This window comes from Diadema antillarum, unplaced genomic scaffold (genome assembly GCF_040938485.1).
Source record: "Diadema antillarum isolate AM-2024a unplaced genomic scaffold, OU_Dant_1.0 seq00000091_RagTag, whole genome shotgun sequence".
NCBI classification, from domain to species: domain Eukaryota; kingdom Metazoa; phylum Echinodermata; class Echinoidea; order Diadematoida; family Diadematidae; genus Diadema; species Diadema antillarum.
In genome coordinates this window covers 395999-420333 of record NW_027271181.1, presented here as the reverse complement: position 1 = coordinate 420333, position 24335 = coordinate 395999, and the positions used below count along the sequence as shown (strand labels likewise).

Below are 24335 nucleotides of genomic sequence, written 5' to 3'. Positions count from 1 at the left end.
TTATTTTTCTTTTAGACGAAGCGCTCTCCCCGCCCAACCGAACCGCGTGTATGTGTGTGTATAATACTACAATGTAGTACATGCTTGTGTGTGTGAGGTGCCGTTGAAGCGTTGGAGGACGTGAATGGAGTAAATACGAGCAGGGAGGTACTGGTAACTTTACGTTGGATATCGCGTTGCGACGCACGTACGTCAGTGCTAGCTAGCTAAGTGGACAAGTGAAAAATCTTCTTTTAGGACTCATGCGGATTCCAAGGCGAACAACTACAACAGTTGCTAGACTTATACTCGGATCACTGATGAGAAGATGATATATATCAAGCAAACACTCTGAGAGGAATTGTCTCTGTGACCAATATTTCGGGGAATCATAACTGGAATAACTAACTTGAAATGGATCAAATCGAGTCAAATTTACGACGGCATGTTGACGACGTAAACGAATTGCGGGCCGTGTGGTCAACGGTACTCTACACTCTCTTCGGGGCAGTTCTGGGCTTCCAGTGCTACAACCAGGCGCTGAACTACGTACCAGCACCCGACAGATATTCCGGCGGAAATAGGTTCAAATGGCGCAACGTTATGGCCTCTTTTCTTCATGCTTTTCTTACAGGAACTGGTTCTTTATATTGGTAAGTTACCTTGGATATTACCATTGTTACATAACAGGTTTTTATATTCATGAAAATCGTTATTAGATCTGTAACGTTAGTTTACAGTTAGTAGTGACATAGTGTATTAAAAGATGCCAGTCCAATGCAATGCGCAATGAAGCGATGGGAGGGGGCGCAGGCGGGGGTGTTTGTGTACACTTGTATATATTTTGAGTAACGATGTAAATAGGGCATACGAGTGAAAAATCGCAAGATGGCTAAATAGATTAAAAACAAAAAAACAGGGCATGGGATCATGGGAGTCTCACTCTCAACTAGTTTCCAATGTTGGCAGCCCTGAAAAAAAAAAATCATGTAACTTTGATTGATAGGGTCTAAGTTAATACTGAAATAGTCCAAATTCAGCTTTCTGGAAGCTACAGTATCCTACATTGTACATATAGTGGTTGGAATGGGTTTTACTTTACATTTCTAAAAGTAAAAACGTTATCTAGACAGGCCCTACTACTAGTACTAGCTGCTGGGCCTACTACACATGTACACAAATGTATAATGTCTAACCTGGCGCTCTCCAGCTTCGTACATCCACCCCTGTCCCCCACACACCACACACACACACACACACACACACGCACGCACGCACACACACACACACACACACACACACACACACACACATCCCCCTTCCATCAGTCAAGTCGAAGTCAATGAGCTGGAGTGAGTATGTGTAATAGTTATAAAGTGAACCCTTCTGTGAGCTTTGAGTACCAAGTTGATAGCACAGAAAAACCCCAAACATTGTTATACCCTATCAAAAGTCACTTGCTCAGAAAGGGTTAAAAATGCAGCTTGGACCTTGGTATTCTGAAAGGTACATAACATTGTACATTTGTATCTATTCACCATCACCCTCTGACCAAGACAATTGAGACATGTAGGCCTACACCACACTACAGACAGTACATGTAAACAATGTGTAGTGCTCGCCTGTATTTATTTGAGCAGAAGAAATTCACTCTCAAAGTCATGTTACAAATATACTGTACAATGTTTGCATACTTTTTTTTTTAATTTCTCAAGCATTTATTTGTAAATTGGATGTTTGCTGGCTCTCCTTTAAAGTGTGTACAGTTCTGGTTGAGGTGAGGATTTAGCTTTTAACATTTTGCGAGATATTCAGAAACCACTGAATAAGATGTCAAAGAGCATGCAATTCTAAGGAGTATCAAAAGTTTATTTGATGAAAATCAGTTTTGAAATGGCTGAGATATCCAAAAACAAGGTGAACAAAGAGATCCTAATAAAAGGCTTGGCCTGTTGCCTTTTATTATTATCACTTTTTTGGATATCTCAGCCATTTGAAACCTAATTTTCATCAAATAAACGTTGAATCCATCTTAAAATTAAATGGTCTCTCATATTTCATAAGAGGTTTCTCATTATCTCACCTAGGAATGTTCAAAACATGAATCCCCACCTCACCACTGCTAATTGCTATGACATTTTACAAGAGATAAAGTCAGGACATGGCAAAATGGGGTCATATTTGTGACCTTCTGTATCCAAGTTGTTGTAGTCCTGTCTTTAAAAGTGAGATTTAATCATTGTAGGAGTCCTTTACAAAATGTGTCACTGTCCTTTCTTACATGTAGCACACAGTTTAATTCTGTCCAATTGTATGATGGCATTCAAGGGGGGGGGGGGGACTTTATTAAGAAAGTGAAAGTCGTCAAGAAGGCAATTCAGTTTCAGCCTTGAATTGGTGAATCTGCTTCCTCTCATTTCCCTTCATGTACAATTGTACATTGTACAAACTGTGTACATTTGTACTATTTTCTTGTCCTATTTATTGTTTTTTGTTCACCACATGCTTATTTACATGGAAAGAATATCAAAGAAAGAAAAGTTTAAAAAAATGAAAAAAAAAATCATTGCTGGGCACAGAGAACATGCTTTGTGAGAGATTTTGAGTAAATACATTGTATGTTTGTTATCAGGAATAACACACACGAATACATTTGTATACGTTTAATAGTCCAATCTAGTTTGGCTAACGTTTTTGCTTTATTTTGAATGAGTTCTTGACATTGTTGTCTATTGGATATAATGTACATCAGCTTGTACATAGTAGCGTTTTTGTTTTTCAAGTCGTTTCTAATCTTTAGGATTTTTCTCCCCCCCCCCCCCCCCCCACTTCCCTTGTGGATGGCCTTGATCGCTGTCTAAACAAGGTAATCATCTCCATTACTGTAGGTTTTGACCTGTACTAGATCAACAAACTTCTGAATAGCAGGTCAGCTACGTATCAGGTGCCAATATCTTGAGCACACAATCTGGTCCAACATGAAGACTGTGGGGTCAAAGGTTAGAAGGACAACACTTGATGGTACGCGCGCATTTGTATGTTTGGAGATCATATTCAGTAAGCCAATGGACAGTGTACTGACTTTATGACAAATTGTCATTGAGATGGACAGGCCAGTAGGGGTAACTAGTTTGGTGCATTGTGTAGTACAAAAGGCTTTATTTGGGCTCCAATTCCAAACAGGAGACTGTACAGTAGGTACGTGTAAGTCCAGCCAATACTCAAGATGTCCACAGCACTCTGCTGAGCAAGATGCTCTTGTACCAGGGAGGTCCTCCCTGCTTGTACTCAAGATGAAAGGTACACTTGTACTGTGGTACCCTGGATGCTTGGCAATGCTGGGATACTACAATTGTACATTGCACATACATTACCAATTATGGCATGGCTTTCTTACACATTTGCACAGTAGATCCATGCTTTCAGAAGAGGCTAGACCCTGGATAAACTAGACATCAGTGTCGGCATCATTAATGTGTTGACATACATACAGACTTCGATATGTACTCAGTGTAACATAACAGTATGTCTTACTCTTATTGTACCTGGTAGTCACAGTGAGCATTTTGTGGATTTAGGCCTAGCTAGAAAAGTGCCAGAAAAGGTCTTTTACCTTTACACTTTTACAATGTAATACCATAGCAGGCAACACTGAGCTGTCTACAAATGCCAACTTTAAAGTATTCAAAAGTAGTAGACTAGTACTCCTGAAAGAGTTCAATTCTAGAGGAGCCCTATGTGAAGATGTAGCCATTTCCACCAGCATGTAAATGTAATAGTTAGGGCCTAGTACAGTTGTACCTATTGTACATACCTCGCCAGACAATTTCCATGGAAACGGGATTGTCCTTGAGATAACACATAGGTCCTACATTTGTAACAGAGGGTGCATATTCAACTCACTCCTACTCCTAGTGCAGACTTTAGGTTTCCAAACAACTTCCAGGAAGATTTGGGCAGTTGATAAATGCAAAATTAAACCTGGCTTGATTATGGAGTAAGAAACATGTGTCATGAAATGTCAAAAACAGTGCGATCGCAAACGACCAATGCCAACAATGTTTGTAAAAACTGCATAATGGAGCTGCGCAGTGACAAGGCCTCCCAGTTGACTCAAGACAGAGTTGATACACTGTAAGTGTAGCAACTCAAGAAACAAGATCCTATTAAAAGGCAGAAATTTGCAAATGCATTTTGCTAGTACACAAGTATATTGTACAAGTTGTAGGTATTACACGTTTCAACAATGGGAAAAAACACAGCCAGACTTTGACATTGCTTCTGAAGTCTTGTCTAGGAGATGAGGTACAGTGTTCAACACATTCCTGAGACAGCATACCCCATGCACTACATTTTATGTGCAATACATTCTTGCAAAGACAAGATGATACATTGTAGATCTACAGTGTACAAAGATGCACAGGTCTGTATGCGCATGAATAGTACACAACACTGTGTACAAATCATACAACCTACATTGTACTACAGTAATGAACACAGAGATGCCAAGTCAAAAAATTTTATGAGTGAGATTTTCATGACTCAACGCCTCGGCGCTCGCGCGCATGCGAGCGAGAATGAGGGGGGGGGGGGGTGTCCCCACTCCCATGGTAGGGAGCTTTTTTTAATCATTAGCTCTTAATGATGCGATCTGGTGCATACTTACAAAGTGACTATTTTTTACTTATTTTGAAAGACAAAAGGGAAATATACCTTCAATTGCAACTATCACTTTAATCCTTTGAGTTATGCTCCTGCTCCTTATTTTTGGCCCAAGTTACAGACTTCACCCGATGCATGAGAAAAATGGGTGCCATGCGTGAGATCATGAGACAGACCCTAAATGCGGGAATCTCACGCAGAATGCGTGAGATTCGGTACACTTGTAGCTCTGTGAACATCATCTGTTGTATGATTTATGTGTATCTATAGGCCTACACTGACATTGAATGGAATTGGTCATGCTGAAAGAATGTACAGCAAACTTTGCATTGGTGTCTGTGGGGTCTTAGGAAAAAATGCGGGAAAAATGAGGAAGAGGAGTGATATCTGGCAGCTTTTCAATAAAATGAAAAAAAATCTGTTTAATCCTAAACCTTGCACCCCCCCCCCCCTCCATACACACACATTCACCTAAACCCACAATCTAAAATTTGTGTGTAACTGCAGGAACTATTTAAAGGACGACAAGTTTTATTTGAATATTAATGCACCTCACTGCCACAGTGTACGAGGTACAATGTACATTTAAATATGTACATAGTTTTAGGCATGGAATGCAGAGTGTGTTTCACTTGGACAGTCACGCCCACAACCAGTATTTTTGGCTTAAAATTCTTTTTTTTTTTTTGGTATAGTATAAATTCCTCCATTCTCTTGCTCAGTGTTAATTTCAATGGTTTTATTTCACTTTGTTGTTGATGAGATGTGTGTATACCATGCTATGCCTAGAGCACAGAATAAGAAAAGCATTATTTACCATTTGCAGATGAAACAACCAATATAAAAATTTGAATCAGTATAATCAATGTTAAATGCTGTTAAATATGTATAAAAAATGTGAACAATAGTTATAATAAAAATGTTTTTAGGCTACATGTAAACTGTTTGTCTACAGTTATGGTTTAGTGGGGAAATTAATGATATCTCCTTATAGTGTACGTGTATATTAGGCTTTATTACGAAATTTTGTCTTGTCTTGTACATTTACTGTGTGTGACTCAATGTATCAAAACCATTGTACTGTACCACCCCCCCCCCCCCCCCGACCAGCTCTAGGTAAAATTGTATTGAATGTACAATTTGTACGTTGTACATCTGCACTGTTACAGAACAATCAGTCAATACTACAATTTGTAATTGAATTCTCGCTACATGTAGATGATGAACTTGGTAACAAACTGTACATCAATCTCCCCATATTGCCTTCCGCCCTAACCCCCCCCCCCTCTCTCTCTCTCCCTGTCTGTCTGTCTGTCTGTCTGTCTCTCTTGATTGCCTCACCCATACTATAATAAAAGAACCAATGAAAAACAACAAAAATCAGTGATCAGAAATGCCCTTGAAAGTTCACTGCCTTCATATTGATTATGGAATATTTACATAACTTTTATCGAGAGCATTATTTGAGTGTCGCAAATATCTCTTGACCCAGTTGATATTGCTGCTTTCATAACACCTTAAAGGCGCACACGTTGGTTGCTCACGTCTGCGAATTTGTTAGCGCATAATTTACTGCTCCATTTCCGTGTATTATCCCCCAGGATAACATACACTATAAATGTATGTGAAGGTGCAGATTGTAAAGCTTTGGAATGCTATTTAAAAGGCACTCAACTGCGAAATAGCCTCAAACAAAAAGATATCATAATGGAGGCGATTGTATGTTACAATTATCATAAACAGTGTAAATTTGAACAGATTTCTCAGAAACTACAATTTGTATAACTGGTTTGTGGACAGGGTAGTATTTTCAAGGCTTTTGAAAGATGATTTTTTTTTTTTATTTGAGGAATACATTGTAAGTACACTCTTTGATAGCGATGTATTCACCTTTCCATGTTTGACATTCAAAGAGAATCAGTGGTGACTACCTTGGGACTGTATAGCTGTACCTGATAAACACTGTTTCTCATTTTCTCACCAGAAAAAGTTAGAAACCTGAAATTAGGTCTCAACCAAAACTAAACGATCCCTTTAAGTGTTGACAAAGGCACTTGCATTCCTTTCCAATAGGGCAGTAGCATTTATTCTGTGCCACCAAAAGACAATTAATAGTCGTTGTGGCTTTAAAATCAGATACACTGCTACATAATAATGTTTGCAAAGTGTCATAATGTGTGCACATGTGTGTGCTGAAATCCTTGATGATATGTTTTATATGAGCATGTTTGTTTAGGGTTAAAGGGAACATCTAGTCAGGTGTTAAATTTCCACAGACATGCAAATGACATGCTGCTGATATGAATAAATGTAGGTCCACAAATCGTATATTCTGAAATTGTTTGATCAAATTACTACTAAACTAGTTTTTTGTTTAAGTACATGTATGACACAAATTTGTTTATCTTTTTTATTGTTTTTGTGCAGGCCTGTCCCTAAAAACTGATTTCTCTGCTTTTGCATTTGATATAAAGATGTAAAATCAGGTGAAATCTTAGTATACAAGTGTAATAGTAATCACAATGTTCAATGTTTTACCTTGACTTGTGCACAAACTTAGACAGCATGACAGGTCTCATAGAATAACACGTCAGAAGCGTTCAATTACCAGGCACTGTATGACTTCATTGTTACATACATACTGTAACACTATAGGCCTACAGTACATGTGGATAAATTCCTGAATTCATACACAAAGGTACATGTACACTGTACAGTAAGGCATGGTACGAAACCTGTCTTTAAAAGTGCCTAGCTATTGTGACTTGATGTGCCATGATGGCATGTTGCATACCATTGTTAGGTATTGTTATGCTTGTTTCAACTGGCTTTAGTGTTGATTTGGCATGAAAGATACAAAAGATTTTTTGAAGACCTGATAGTGTGGGAAGAGAAGGATGGCCAGATTAAATAGGCCTAGTTGGTTATTCGCTGCCCACCAGGGAACATTCGAAAACCACAAATAGCATAGGCCGGGTAGAATAGAATTGCCCATCAGTGAATACATTGTACAGACTCTGTACATAAATGTGCATCAAAGCATATTGTACACTTTTTGTACAAGGTCATCAGTAATGTTTGATTCCAGTTGAGATTATTTGGCTGTGTGTGTACCACATAGAGAGCAGTGATTAACCCGTTGAGCTTCATGTTTCAAGATCTGAAAAATTTACCCTTGTACTTGATGCCAAAGAGAGCATGGGAACTAAGTTGCACTTTAGTGCCTTGTGTGACCTTGAACGTAGGCACCGATTCATGACGGTAATCAAGAGTTAAATTGATACTCATTATGACTCATGGATACTACCCACAGGTGAGCATTAAATGGCATGGAGAGGAAGTGTTTTATCTTTCATTGCAGACAAGTGCACAAGGGAATCAAGTTACCAACAGTGTGTAGCTCTGACCCACTTCCGGATTACAATGGGTTGCCAGGAGACCACCATCCAATCCAACCAACCGCAGTGTAATGTTTCACTGCTTCTACGGATACATTCCTACTGTAGGTAGTTCTGTGGTTGACATCATTCAGGCCTTTTCAGTCCTGTAAGGCCACATTTTATTATTTACTTTTGAGTATACATGTGTAACTACCTTTGTGGCTTTCCCACGCAGTCACTTGTACTTCTCAATCATTTGGTGGTGCACAGTTAGATCAGGGAGGTGGAACTCCCTCCCTGGTTAGATAGTCACACCCCATTTCTGTGGGCTGTATTGACCCCCCCCCCCCCACACACACACACACACATTCACACATACTGTACACACCTACAGTGCACACACAAACTTAATTTAGTTCAAGTTGATTTAAATTGTATGGAATAAACTTGGTTTGCTACTTTATGTATTCTGAATTTATTGCAAGTTTGCTATTTGCAGGGCCCATTGATTAACAGTGTGTATAAACCACTGATGGGGCTACCCTTGGTCAAGAATAACTTGGAACGAATAAATGAATTGATTGATTGATAAGTAGAATAATATCCAATACAGAGACCAGGAAGAGTTTTCCCAAAATCTGACATATTTCAGAATATTTTGGTATTAAAGACTGGACTGTTTTAACGAGGCAGTGATATCATGTCACATCACTATTCACAATTGCAAGTCAAAGTTAAAGGTCCTGTTTCGTACCTTTGGGAGCAGTGATTTCAAAAATGTTGGAGATGCATATACATGTGTAGGTCAGTTGTATCACAAAACATCCTACCATATAAAAATTTTGCAATAAAGCCTAAAATGTAGGGAGATATTACTGCTTTTCTCAAGAAACCATAATTGTAGATGGTTTAGTCTGGAAACATTATCATTATAACTATTGTTCACATTTTGTACTTAACATTGATTATACTGATTCCAATTTTCACATTGGTTGTTTGTACAGTTTGTATCCCTAACTCACATTTTAGAACTAATTTGAAGCACTAATGTTGGGTTTTTGTTTTATCTGCAAATGGTAAATTATGCCTAAAATGAGGGGATTATATCATTCCCTTTAAGTCATCCTTTCAGTCTTCCAGTCATCCTTTAAGTCATCCACTGGCTTGTGGAACACACACACCCACACACACACAAACACACACACACAAACACACACAAACACACACACCAAGTTTTGTCAATGATGATTTAACACTGCAGCAACGAAAATGCCTATCTTGAAATCTGTGATGCTATTGCTGACAGAAATATAAACAATTATGAATACGACGTAAATCAATGTGAAGGATCAATATATTTTCTTCATTTTTAGGTCATTCTATAAAACAGGCAGAGATGTGCAGGCTACATTGTATAATTAAAGTCTCTATGTGTGCCACATTTGCATGCTCGACTCAGTTGACGGCGTGCCAAGTTTGCATATTTTGCTTATTAAACACACAGACTCATCGAAACCAATCGATAAATTGTAAATGGCAGAGTACAATGAAAGCATTCCTTGGACTGTCACGGATTATGTAGCTTGCATTTTATGTGGTGATTGACTATCAAGTGGTGTTCTCTAACTGGATTTGCGAATAAATTCTTAGTTTTCTCTGTCGTTGTTTTGTGTGCAAAAGTCATGACTCTACAATGATGTAGCTACTGGTTATTTGAAAGAAAAACAATCATAGATTTGCCATGCAATTTACATCAAGGCAAAGCTTGGCATTTTCTCTACAGCTTCATTCGCTCATTACATGTCCAGGATTTAAAAAAAAAAAAAATCTATAAGACAGTACATAGATTTGAAAAACAAAATGTTTTCCCATAGCATGACTACAGATTGTACATTGCTGTCTCAGAATAATGTGGCACACAGAGGGTTTACACCATGGCACAGAGTTAAAGGGTGTGTACAGTTCTGGTCGAGGTGAGGATTTAGCTTTTAACGTTTTGCGAGATATTCAGAAACCACTCGATGAGACGTCAAAGAGCATGCAGTTCTAAGGGGTATCAAAAGTTTATTCGATGAAAATCGGTTTTGAAATGGCTGAGATATCCAAAAACAAGGTGAAACAAAGAGACCCTAATAAAGTTGTGGCATATTGTCGCCTTTTATTATGAGCACTTTTTGGGATATCTCAGCCGTTTGAAAACCAATTTTCATCAAATAAACGTTGAATCCTTCTTAAAATGGCATGCTCTTTCATATTTCATAAGAGGCTTTTCATTATCTCACTTAGGAATATTCAAAACATGAATCCCCACCTCAACCAGTACTGTACATTCCCTTTAAGGGGAGTAACTTTGGTATTAAAATCTTTTTAACACTGTTCTGTTTGTCTGTTTTTGCTCTATTTACTGTTGTAAAGTTGAGCCTATTGTGTAGACACCCATGCATGCTCTATCCACTGTCACCCACGCCAAGAAAAATATATACATTGTATGCAAAAAATAGATTCTTGTGGGCTACTCATTGTCTGTTTAATTCCAGTGGTTGTACCGTATATGGGCATTCATTATGACTCAGTGTAGTCCAAACCTCCTAAACTGCTCTTTGCATGTGCAAGGACAGTGGTGATTCTTTCCGATAATCCACATGTATCTATTTTTATATCATTATCAGGGCACATATCTTTTGAGAAATACGGAAGATTACACTGTGCATAGTTGCAATATTGTATATTTAATCGTAGCATGACTGTCGATCTTCAATTAAATTTAAAGCTCATCACAAAATTGTGTGTGCAGAAATTGTTTTGGAGTATGTGCTCATGCTGTTTAAGGACATTACAGACAGAGGTCCAATTTTTATATCATACATAAGTCCTTGCAAAATGCAAAAGATGTGACCAACTGTACAGTCATACACTGAAAAGGTACATACTAACTGTGTGAGGAACAAGGTGATACTAGCACATTGTAAGATCTGTGAATCACTTACTTGTAGAAGTACTATTTCTCTGCAGTTCTCAAGATTTTATCAACCTTCATCGTTTATCAGTTGTAAGAGTGCATGCTGTGCATTCAAAAACAAACAGTTGATACTTATTGTATTGTTTCTTGTGAGTGTCATGGCATACATGTAATATCTAAAAATCCTTCAAAGCATTGTAACAGATGAGCAGTGTACATGTAGGCCCCTATATTTCATTCCGTTGAGGACGAGCTTATTTTGCTACAGTAGTATGCTCCCACAGACACCTGCCCAAATATACTTGGGGCTGGCCTTCAACGGGTTAAAATACTGTGAAAGTGGACATTCTTTTGTGTATATTTTTTCACACTCGGCCGGGTAAAATGAATTTTGCATGTTTTTAATTCTGCAAAAGTACGACATTACAGGACAAGTTCACCTTCATGTACATGTGGATTGAGTGAATGCAACAATCTTAGTAGAACACATCAGTGAAAGTTTGAGGAAAATCCGACAATCCGTTCAAAAGGTATGAATTTTTTAAGTATCTGCGCAATTACTGCTGGATGAGAAGACTACTACAGTGTGTGATGTCACGTGCATACAACAATATAAAGAAAATAAAAAGAGAATTTCACAAAATTTTACTTTTTGAATAAAGTGCATATTTCTTGGACTTGTTACTGATGTACAGTACAACTGTATGTTAAGGATAATATTATTCCCCTTGCCTTCTGAAATGGAGAAGTCGAGTGTTCTTTTGTTATGCGAGAAAAGTGAAAATACATTTGTACATGTAAGATAAATTCTCTTTATACTTTCTTTATACCGTTGTACTCATGTGACATCACAAGCTACAGCTTTTTGTATAGTAGTCTTCTCATCCAGCCATGACTGAGCAGAAACTTTAAAAATTCATAACTTTTGAACAGATTGTTGGATTTTCCTCAAACTCTCACTAATGTGTTCTGCTAATATTGCTGCATTCACTCAACCCACATGTCTATGAAGGTGAACTTGTCCTTTGATTACTGAAAATTTCCAGTTTTACAGTTATCTCACTTGCTGTAACAGGCATTTGGGCTAGGGTCTCATACTCAATCATTTACAGTGTATATTCCTTGCCTCAGAGAAAGTTATAGGTATCCAGGCAAGTTGGCAAGTGGGTTGTATAATCACTCTGCCTTTTCAAAGAGGCTTAGATATGATATGGAAATATGGATCCTAATCAAATGATTGGTTGAGAGCAATCATGCAACCAGTCTTTCATTTTGCCTAACGTATACTCGAGGGGCATAAGATTTTACCATTGATCACGTACTAATGACCAGTACTAACGACTGCTCAGAGATACGCGCGTGACTGTGGCTTGCCATAATCAGGCTCACTATTAAACGTCACAATTGTATACTTTGGCAGTGCGCAGTCAATCTGTTTACAAACTGTGTGTGCTCAATCACTTACTTTGTACATTGTACTGTAAACAAGTTCGAAGTTTGTATTCAGTGTATTTGCAACATTTCGTCAAACACCTTAGCTTTTGAGAAAGTTCTTCATGTACAACTTGTAGCTGACTGTTATTTACCCATGAAGTATGTGAAAAAATAGTTCATTGAATCATTTTATAAAACAAATAATGCACAGGTTTAAGTTTGTGATGCTAGTGGTGATGCAGATCACTCCCGGGTATTCACACTGTCATACAGTAAATTACCCTGAGTGCGCTTGACATGTACAAACGTACCTTCACTAAAGCCCTCTCACCCCTGCATTACTTGACCATTAATGTGTATTATGATGTTATCTCTCAGTTTCTCTCCAAACCTTTGAAGCACACAATATCTTGAAAAATGAAAAAGTCTGTTCAAGTTTGTATGTGCTGCATACACATATTATACGTACACTGTATGTTGCTTTTCACATTGTATTGTGTTTTGCAATTTCTAATAAAACACTTTTTTATCGTTTTTGTGTCTTTGACAGTCTCTACACAACTCCATTCATCCTGGATGATCTTATACACAACTTTACTCCTTTTAGTGAAATGCTGGTATCACTTTCAACTGGTGAGTCATCTATTATCTTCTCCTTTCTTGTTCTTTTGTTTTGTTTTGTTTTCTGTTCTCTTTTGTTGTTCTCTTTTGTTGTTTTTTAGTTGTTGTGGGAGTAGTATGGGTTAGTCATTCCAAAGGTTCCTTATTCGAAAAGGTTGTAATTCCAGAAATGAAATACGGAAGTTATTCCAGAGGTTCATTAATCTGAAAAAGGTTTGATATTGCGAAGGTTCATTGATCCTATGTTATTTAGAATGAAATACCATGGTAAGGTATTCAATTCTAAATGTTCTTTACTATTACCTCCTTTTGTTTTCATTTTCGAATTAACAGACCTTTGGAATAACAAACCTACCTTCATTTTTGGATTAACGAACCTTCAGAACAATGAACCTATAAATGATTCGACAAATATTTGGATTAATGAACACTTCGATGGACATATGGAATTTGTTTGAGCTTTCAAAATAAAGGACTTCAGTTCATTTTTGGATTAAAACAAGCTTTTGGAATAATGAACGTCAACTGGAATACAAGAGTACAAGTACCATTAATATTGTTATTTTATTATTGTTACTGTTTTCAGTGCATCAGCTTTTATAGTAGTCAGCTATGACAATTATGACCAAAATATACATGCACATAATTGTTGCTATTTGTTAAAGGAAACCAAAGCAAAACTGGGGGGGGGGTCCTGTTTTACACTGTATATTATTCCAGGTCAGTTCCATGTGTCCTGTCAGCTTTGCGTACTATACGTATGAACAAAATATCAAGAACACATGTATAGAGAAAGATTAATTCTGGTGCATATATGACTTCTAATATGCAGCTTGGGATAGATATTTACTTGTCTACATTGTTGATACTTCCTTTGGTGTTAAATGCAGGAGTTCATGTACAGAGAAATGTCATTACTGACATGACCTCCATAAACTTTTAAACTTACTACATAATGTATTTATAGTGTGCTCCTGGTACCCTTCTTTTTCTTTTTATTTCCTGGAGAATCAGAAATTCAAACAAGCAATGTAATAAAGCACATACAACTGTATGGATACCTCTAAGGTCATAGCCAGTACCGTACTAGAATGATATTATGTTGTAGTGTGTGTGCAGATGTAGAGTTATTGGTCTTTTGACATAGCCTTTTGGTGAGATTGAACAATTAAGAAAAAAGTAAATAGGTCACTAGGGTAGGATAGGGGAGCTGACCAGATATTGAACTGTAGAAGGTCATATTCCTGGACTCTGTCCCCAGAAGGTCGTCATTCACGATTAGAAAAAAAAAAATGACTTGCAGTTTATCTGGTCAGTTGGAGAATATTTTTTTAATGCCTTGCTAGTAGAATGACCTTGCCCTTGCTCTTCTGTAAATTTGGCAAACTTTTCTTTTATAGTATGATGTCATTGGCCTGTCGGGATGCTGATTTCTTCAGTGTTCTTATATCTTTATAGAATTGAGAGTCTTTTCCATTAAAGGGACTGTACAGTACTGGTTGAGGTAGGGATTCATGTTTTGAACATTCCTAAGTGAGATAATGAAAAGCCTCTTATGAAATATGAATGAGCATGTAATTTTAAGAAGGATTCAACGTTTATTTGATGAAAATTGGTTTTCAAATGGCTGAGATATCAAAAAAAGTGGTAATAATAAAAGGCGACATGCCCCAACTTTATTAGTATCTCTTTGTTTCACCTTGTTTTTGGATATCTCAGCCATTTCAAAACCGATTTTCATCGAATAAACTTTTGATACCCCTTAGAACCGCATGCTCTTTGACATCTCATAGAGTGGTTTCAGAATAGGGCAAGTCCAAGATAACACGCGCGTTACGTATGGGACATTCAGAGACTTTTATGACCTGAAAAATAGTGTTAATGGCTTTTGATCATATTAAACTTTATCATGGTGATTGATATCTAGGAGAAGTATAATCATGCAAAAAATGGAGAAAAATGACCTTCACAATTATATTCTAGAAGAGAAAATATGTGCCGTTACGTATGGGACCAGAAAAATTTTGTTTTTTTGAACATTTTTTTCAACCTCAAAACTCTCTGAAAGTATTTCATTCTACAACTTGTAACTCACTGTGATGAAAGTCACAACACTCAAGATTATCACAGGTAAGTTTCGTGTCATTAGGCGAAAAGCTCTAATTACAGGTTCTAATTAAAGACAGACATGACGTGTTACGTATGGGACAGTTACGTATGGGACAGTTTGTCCCCCATTCATTTAGTGTGTGAAGAACCATGTTTATGGGTATTTTGCATAATTATTGAAGTAAAATCAGTTGAAACTACTCAAATACTGGTCCAGATTGTCAAGGAAACATTATTCCCCAAATATTCACCATCATAATCATATTCAATCATATTTTTATATTTTTATGACCAACCTGAGTATGCATGCCCTTTGTCCCCCATTCGTTTAGTGTGTGGAGAGACATGTTTATGGGTATTTTGCAAAGTAATTTTGCAAAATACCCATAAACAAATTTTTGCATAATTATTGAAATGAATCAGTTGAAACTACTCAAATACTGATCCAGATTGACAAGGGAACAATATTCCCCAAAGATTTACCATCATAATCATATTTAATCATATTCTATATTTTTATGACCAACCTGAGTATGTATGCCCTATTTTTATCAGGATAGTTACTACTGAAAAATTGACTAGTTTAAAGTGTTTACTTCCATTGATGAAGGGCAGTTTGCCATTTCGTTTCAATAAAACACAATTTGACACAAGAAATATTGATTTTTATAAATAAGCAATACCTGCTGCGTGGAACCCCAGTGATCGAGTAGATATGATGTCTGTCTAGCAGTCAGGTCGTTGATTCGAGTCACACCTCAGTATGTATACCCATGAATTTTGTCGTGGCTATTATTGAAACCTGAATAAGGACAATTTGTGTATCACTTGCAATTAAAAAAAAATCATTTTACTTTATATTTTTTTTAAATATTTATATTACAACCATTTCAAATTGGATCTCCATCACTAAACTTTGAATTCCTCTAGTCTTAGGATTGTATGCTCTTTAGTAATTCATATAATTGGTTTCCAATCATCTCATTAAATGTTGAAAACTGAATCCCCATTTCTAAAAAAAACTATACCATCCCTTTAATGCTGATTTTTCATTCTGTATTTTGCCATTTTCCCCTCCCCCTTTCTGAAAATTGTTCAGTCAAGTACATGTATTGTTTAAAGTGTCTATAACTCAAAATGTAGCCACAATGTTGGGATGCTTTCTTCAGGATGATTGACCATTTGTGTACTGAGAGACCTTCCCAGCTAGCTACATGCATTTACATGCATTATGTATGAGGATGTCCCATACGTAATGCATTTGTCCCATACGTAACATTATTTCAATGCCTAATGAAAAATATTCCTTTTACTGTTTTTTCTTTTTTCTATGGTATTTAATTTCTCTAAACAATAAATTAGAACTTTCCAAAAGGGCATTAATATAACATTAGCAATTTCAGAAAAAACCTAAAAAAATGACCTCAATTTGTTACGTATGGGACATCTCATGATAGGACACGAGCTAATTTGCATAATCATTTGCATAATCCCTAAATTTTCATACCAAGTTAAACTATTTGATGAACTCCTTATGTCCACATATTAATCAAATATCATTTGCTTTCCTTTGAATTAATATGAATTTTTATAAATGTCCCATACGTAACGCTGTGTTTCACATTTATGCAAATGAAGCCCTTGAAATTTGCATAAATTTACGTAATATACTTTTTTCCTCCATGGAAATCAAAACTTCAACTCATAAGCTTCAAAGTGATACCAAACATGTCAATATTAAGCAAAGATGAAATTTTGCCTTCTGAGGGGACCTTATCTTGGACTTGCCCAATATCTCACAAAACGTTAAAAGCTAAATCTTCACCTCGACCAGAACTGTACACACCCTTTAAGACTGTAAACAGACCGTGACATAATTTACATTATCGAATGCATACATTAATACTGAATCATATTATTGATGTTATAACGATATCATTTCATTATGAAACAAATTTTCACGAATTGCTATACAAATTATCCAAGGATTCCTTTGAATGTTCCCTAGGGTTCAGTAAGGGTTTCTTGATAAAAACCGTTAGTGTTACAGTGTATGCACAGTATGTGTTTCGACCCAGCCAAACTGGAAGTAAAGATTTTATATGAAAGTATGTTGGTAAGATGTTATTTATTCAATCTTTTGTATGAATTAATCAAAATATATTTGAGATTGCAGATATGTTGGTATTGCTCTTCTTCAGTTACAGTAAGCTCATCTGTACAATGTCGATGAGTTTAGATGCATCAAGAACGAGGATCATTTTCATATCTTGTAATTCCCATTTTGTAATGAGAATTAATGGCCTGGTAGTCTTAGTTATAAGGGATTGGTGTCAAATACAGTAGGTAATTAAGCAGTTTTATTATTGTATAAAAGACTCTTCAACGCAGAATGCATTGTTATAATTATAATATACATGCCAATTCTTTGTTTCAGACTTTTCTTTCTTTTTTATAGCTTATGATTGGTTAATAAGGGATTTATTGCTCCTCAATAATGACCTGTTTCTAAATATTGAATCCATGATTGTTTTTCTCTCCTTGTTTGCAGGCTACTTTGTGTATGATTTTCTTGATATGCTTGCCTATAAGAAAGTGTCATCATCGTGGCCTTTACTGCTTCATCACGTTGTTGTGAGTATACCCTGTTTTTGCTGAAAGCAAAACCTCACTATGATATCCATATGTGTTTACAATTCCTGTCTCCCTAAGAAGTTACGATAAAAAGACTGTGAGGATCATGCACTCATACATCGCAAAACGTTTTTTAAAGTGTAAGTGAAGTGTGAAATATTAGATTTCAAAGGACATCATGGATGCATACCATGAAAATGTATGCATGCATGACATGACTGTGGAAAGATTTCCGTGCAAAGCTTGTTCTTGCTAAAGTATAGTATATTGTCAGTCCAAATGTGTACGTTAAGAGATATAAATTGATAAGTAATGAATAAATATATTGAATTGAATTGAATTGAATTGAATTGAATTACTGAAACTGCACAATTGATATCATTGATTTTAAAAATGATTTTGAAACAACAGTACAGTCAGGGTCTTTACAAAAGAAAAAAAAAAAATGTGTGTGTTTCTGTGTCTGTGTGTATCTGCTTGCACGTATGAGTGTAAGCCCTACTGGGATTATGTTTGTGTGTGTTGGTATGGCAGTTGTATGATCTTGTATGTCGTGCTGTCTGTCCACCAGTGTCCCAAAGAGCTCCATGGAGCTCTGTGGTCTGTCTAGGTTGTGACCAGGGAGGTGGGAGGCCCACCTCCCTGTTGTGAACGTCTGTGTGCCTTCCTTCCTGTGCAAGTCTCTGTAAATCTGTCTGTATCTGTGACTGTTTGTCTGTGTGTGTGTGTACATATATATATAGGCCGTGAGGCGAGAAAAGGGCCCTTAGGGCATTAGATACCGAAAATGAGTTTTCACCTCCACATTGTACATGTAGAAGGAACTCTGACGTATTTAAAATGCAAACCTTTTTCTGAAATTCCACTCCTAAATGCCCCAATTACGACATTCAAAACAGCATGTTTAGTCCAAATCCTGTCACTTTTTAATGCATCTATGCATGCACGCGCAGTTATCTACAGTAGTTGATCTATTTTGCGCGTATTGCTTTGTCAAACTGATCCGTGCCGTTTTCTGGCATTTGCGTGCAGCGGCACTAAGGGCCCTTTCCTCGCGTCATGGCCCATATATTTGTATGGGGTTCTATGTCAGTGTCAATCAGTAAGTTTGTCAGTTAGTCTGTCTGTGTAATTTATCAATCTGTCAGTCCATCTGTTTTTCCATTGATCTGTCTGTCAGTCTGTCTGTCTTATTGTATCTCTTCATGCTTCGGCCTGTGTGTGTCTCTCTCTCTGTCTGTGTTTATGGTGGAATGTGATTGTCTGCATTAAAGAAGATGGCAGAGAGAAGGACCTTGACACACTTGAATGTCGAATGTGGACTTCACAGCTTGACTGTGACACACATAGACTTTCAGGAGAAACTGTTAGTGTTCCTCTCTCTCTATAGCATCGGCTAGCTTCAAAAGGAATCTGCAGCTGTTAGAACCAGTTCTAGTGCTGGGTTTGAATGGCAAGTTACAAATGTATCAGCTGGAAGGAAGCCATTGCCTGCAAGATGTGGAAATGCAATGTTATGATTTGTAAATTTTAAAGTTTATATGTTTTTAAAGTGGAAACTTTCACATGATTTGTTTTTCTGGTTGGGATTCTATCAGTCAACTTCTTCCTGTGTAAAAATTTGATAGTAAAGCTAGTATTGAAATGTTTTCGAAATAATAAATGCACATGTTCTCATTTTCACACAAGTCCAGTAGAGCATGAAATTCATGGACATTTCCACTGCTGTGAAATATTTCATGTTTACAGCATGACATGGCACACTGGTTTCCTGGTGGCAATGGGTGACATCCACTGCAGATACTTTTTGGTATTCGAAGAGTGGGTTGGGCAGTGCTCGTGTGAAGTTACAGGGTACTCAAAGTCTCTGCTTTTAGCGAAGAAAAGGGAAATAAATAGAGGATGCATGAAGTCAGGGCAGGAAAGTTTGAAGGGTCATGAAAGGCCGAGGCAAGTATGACGTTAGGAAAAAAAGATTAGCTGTCAAAAGGAAGTATTGGGGCCTAGAGAGGGGAAGTGAAGCTGTTCTTATCCTTCGTAAAAGCAGTAAGAATCTGAAACTGTTAAAATGGGATCTCTTGAGGTACCACTCTGATCACAGTAACATTGAAAAAAAAATGAGATGCACAATTGTAGCTGTGGGAATATTAGTGTAGCGTTTGAAAATGGGAACTATTGAAAAGAATTTCAATCGTAAAGATTGCATGTTGATGCAGTGTAGGGTGCTGGAAGGTGGTGAGATCAAGTTTCTGTGTGACTCAAGCTGTAAGAATAAACACAAGCCAAGGGGTCTTTATGTAAAATTTGTGTCTTTGATCGCCCATTTGTCTTGTTGGTCCAGGAGATTAAGTGATTTACTTTCCCCCCAAGCCAGTTTCAGTGTTTGATGTGGACCAATGCACTTCAGTGGAATGTCCCTTATTATGATGTGTTGGGCAGTCAAGTACATGTAGCTGCTGAAATCTTTAGTTTGGTAATGGAGAACATATGTGTAATGTGCAGTTGCAGGATGATATGGCCAAAAGATATCAGAATGGTTATGAATTTAAGCCCTCATCATGAAATGGTTAATCTTGAACTGTTGAAGAGAGTTCTTATCCCAAACCTGTGTTGCACCCAAAGCAGGACAAACATCTAAAGAATTGTCTCTAAGTTTTCTGCCTCTAGAGACAGAAATTTCTCTCGAATATGGCAGAAAGGCGTGTCGCACTCATTCATCACAGCACCGTTTGCCCACCATTGTTTACTACTGAAGTGGAACCCAACCCCATTTCGCTTGAATTCATGTTCAGAAAGGAAATTTGGTCTAGATTTGTATGCAAGCAAATGTGAGAGCTGCACGTGAGATCGTGATGACATCATTCAGTCTGGTTTGCATGTACAATACAGCACACATTTTAGTATGACTTAGATGACTGTTTTTGGAACCAACATAAAATTATGCATAACTTTCATATCTTTCATCTTTATATCAGAATCAAACTTTTACTGTTTCATTTGTTTAATGCTCCATTGTACAAAAGCAAGTTCAACCCTAGAGTGGATTTTTACTTTTAAAGATGAAGAGGTTTTATAAGACAAACATTTTCAAAAACTCTTTTTGCTCCTCGAGATACGTGCTCTTTAATAATCTGCTATACTCCATTGACCTCAAGAATCAATAACGGTGGCCAAATTGATATGGGAGAGCTGAACTTTATTGACACTACAATCTCAATAGAGATATCCTTGCATATGATAGATATGTCCTCATGAGGGAATAAAGAGTCCATGATATTGTATATTATAAGGGTATTAAAAGCAGATTGCAGTAATGAAAGAATGTGTGGATTAAGTCAGCAGGACTGAAGTACTCTCTAAAAAAAATCGAGTGAAAATTTTCACTCTAAAAAGAGTGAATACAAAAAAAAGTGAATTTCGAGTGAAATTGGAGTGAATTTTGAGTGAAAATGCTCATTTTCACTCATTTTGGAGTGACGTCAGGGATCACTCCAAAATCTTCGAGTGATCCCTGACGTCACTCCAAAATGAGTGAAAATGAGCATTTTCACTCAAAATTCACTCCAATTTCACTCGAAATTCACTCTTTTTGGTATTCACTCTTTTTAGAGTGAAAATTTTCACTCGATTTTTTTTAGAGAGTACATGGTCAATCTTGATGTATGATCTCTGTGATTTGACGGATAACAATCAAATTGTTTATTGAACTTTCATATCAAGATCAGGGGCCTGTTTCATGAGAGTTATCAGCCCTGACAAGTTGTCAGTCTCTGACAATTTCAGTAAAATCCTTGGTTTGATCGACTGGGAAATTATGTTCCCAGATTTATTATGGTAATTGTCAGAGACTGACAACTTGTCAGGGCTGACAACTTTCATGAAACAGAGCCCAGGCATGCTTGTCAAAACTGTGGAGTTTTTGTTGGTAACTTTACCTAGATGAAAACTGTAGATCAACTGTATGAGCACATCTCTGCAGGTGACCCACGCGTTTCGATAAGATATCCATCTTTTAACCCATACCATGCTTTGTTCTCCAACTGGCACAGATGTGGGAATGTTGTTGTTGGTGGTGGTGTTTGTTTGTTTCTAAAGATCTTTTTGCTGATTTTTGCGTAGAGGTCTGATAACTGATTGTCAATGAATAGAAATTACAGTGTATGTGATCCCCCTAATCTCAATTTTGACACCATGGCCTTCCTGTTTGACTTGGGCACATTTCTCCATCGCAGTAGGCTTCATAACTTTACAAGAGGCCATTATGCAAGCCAGAGAATGTTATCCAAGACCCCGTTTACATTGTGGGGCTGGGCCGAGCCGCGGCTGAGCCCGGCCTCCATTGCGGGGCCAAACCCCACAATTCTGTCTGTTTACAGTGCCGGGCTCAGCCCGGGCTTTTGATTCAAACCTTTCAATATTTTGTTGTAGTGGCGCTCTGCTTGTAAACAAACACAATTTGGTATAGTCTGGTTTTCAGACCCTTTGCCAACTGGATTCCGTGGCGACAAAGTCGCCGTTCGGCAAAGGCCTTTGCCGAAGGAAAAATCCCTTGCAGGATAAAACCACCTTAAACTATACTAGTTTTTGACGTTGAGGGGGTTAATATCCTGAATAGCATAATAGTACGGGCAGAGGGTCTGGAAGCCAGACTAAATTTGGTACCGCATTTGGCCCAGTTTGCATTTACACTGAGAAAAGGCCGGGCTTGGCCACAGTCGCGAGACCACCTCCAGAGCGTGGCCAAATGCATGGCCACTTTGAGCCCCACATTTGGCCTTTTGCGCGTTTACACTGAAGTGAAGGCTGGGCTTGGCCAAGCCAGGCCTTTTTGATCACTGTAAATGGAGTCTAAGTCAAGTGAATTGCTTACTGATAAAGGTCTTTTCCACCATAGCATAAAATATGCCATATGCAATGAAATATACATGTATGTATATTATACACACAATCATCTATTTTGTTTTTAGTACTCGTGGTTTTTTTTTTGTGTGTGTGCATGAAAATTGTTGATTTAGTCATGTTTTCAGTTGTATGAGTGGATAAATAAGAAACTTTAAATATAGAAACTGGTAGGTCTTGTTTGGATGGAGGGCAGTATTGAATTCTGATGAAAAAGCTTGGTAAGTGAAGCTACATGTACATTTGTAAGTGCCTGGGTGCCAAAACAGCTAATGAGACTGCCAAGTAATCATGTGGGTAACAGTTTGCAAAGAATCCTCAAATGTGAAGTCATCTAATGCAACATGAAACCCTACAATATTTGATAGGTATTGTGTTTTTTTTTTTCTCTTTCTATATGTCATACTCTCTCCTTTCCATCACAGATATTCACATGTTTCGGGGTGTCGCTGTACTACAAGCTGTACATCGGTTACGCAGTGGTGGCGCTCATGGCGGAGGTCAACAGCATCTTCCTCCACGCCCGCCAGCTCCTGCTCATGAACAGCTGGCCGAAGTCGTCGTCGCTCTACCTCGCCAACAGCATGGTGAACGTCCTGACGTACGTGGTCTTCCGCTTTGGTGTCCTCTTCTGGATGGCGTGGTGGCTTTCGCAGCACACGCACGAGCTGCCCGTGACGATGTCGGCTCTCGCGGCCTCGGGACTCTTCATCATGATCACTGTGAATCTCGTGCTCTTCGGGAGGCTAATTGTCAGTGACTTTCTGTCGAACAAAGCGTACAAGGACGTGCTCGACAAGTAGCACCTGGTGGAGTTCGTACCCACGAGTGAAATTTCTCTCTCTCTCATAACCTGTTGAGGAGGAGTCCTGAGTATACTCGGACTGGGGTCTATGGGAAATGCGTGTTGTAGCAAAATTAGCCCGTCCTCAACAGGTTGATAATGATATTGTTATTATCATCATTTTGAAAATCAGCCTTTTCATTTAATGCACAAAAGACTGGGTAAAGGAAGATGATTGCGCTTGAATGCGGCTGAACATTTCATGTTCTGTCATGACCGCTGGAGTTCTCAGTCCAAGCTCCCTGTGGGTGTAAGTACGCTCCACACATTCTGTGAGTAATGGCGTGTGAATGGTGCTCCTATGTGGTACTTAGCATTCACCATAGAGCCTTTGAATATTCATAGACCATCTCCTTTGTTTCATTACCACTAACCATCTCAATACACCTGGCGATCCTACCAGACACTTCATAATGAAAAAAGGAAAAAAGGAAAAAAAAAGAAAAAAAAAGAAAAACAGTTGTCTAAAAGTGTATTTGTTTGTATTTTTGTCTGTCAGTGTGTGTATCATGTGTGTATGTCTGCATGCACATATATGCAAGAAATGACTGTCATTTCACTTGAATATTTGTCCTATCACAACTGCAAGTGTGCCATTTTTGTCACCCATTGGAGGGCTTATGACCTTAATAAGATAGCTACAGGCTCTCAATGGTAGACTGTCAGTGCAGAGCTAGAACGGCATTACGACTGTCTAAAGTGAGTGAAGTAATGCCTATATGCCTCTCAGCTGATAAAACATAACTGTATCAGATTGCATAAGCAGATATGTTTGATTGAATTTCTACACTTCTATTAAACTGTTATGTGCATG

At 37.7% G+C, this 24335-nt stretch overlaps 1 protein-coding gene across 1 annotated transcript; it reads left to right on the top strand.

Annotated features, from left to right (window-relative positions):
* Window positions 1-393: 393 nt before the first annotated feature.
* LOC139726594 (TLC domain-containing protein 2-like) lies at window positions 394-23667 on the top strand. Its single transcript, XM_071637584.1, has 4 exons — window positions 394-632; window positions 12965-13047; window positions 17696-17778; window positions 23103-23667. The coding sequence occupies exons 1-4, from the start codon at window positions 394-396 to the stop codon at window positions 23478-23480; spliced, it is 783 nt and encodes a 260-aa protein (XP_071493685.1). The 3' UTR covers window positions 23481-23667.
* The last annotated feature ends 668 nt before the right edge of the window (window positions 23668-24335 follow it).

What these genes read in the sequence shown, in the direction of transcription:
- LOC139726594 (XM_071637584.1), top strand. Translation starts at nt 394, where the DNA reads ATGGATCAAATCGAGTCAAATTTACGACGGCATGTTGACGACGTAAAC. An exon ending in GCTGGTATCACTTTCAACTG is followed by an intron (nt 13,048 to 17,695) that starts GTGAGTCATCTA and finishes CCTTGTTTGCAG; the next exon opens with GCTACTTTGTGTATGATTTT. An exon ending in TACTGCTTCATCACGTTGTT is followed by an intron (nt 17,779 to 23,102) that starts GTGAGTATACCC and finishes TTTCCATCACAG; the next exon opens with ATATTCACATGTTTCGGGGT.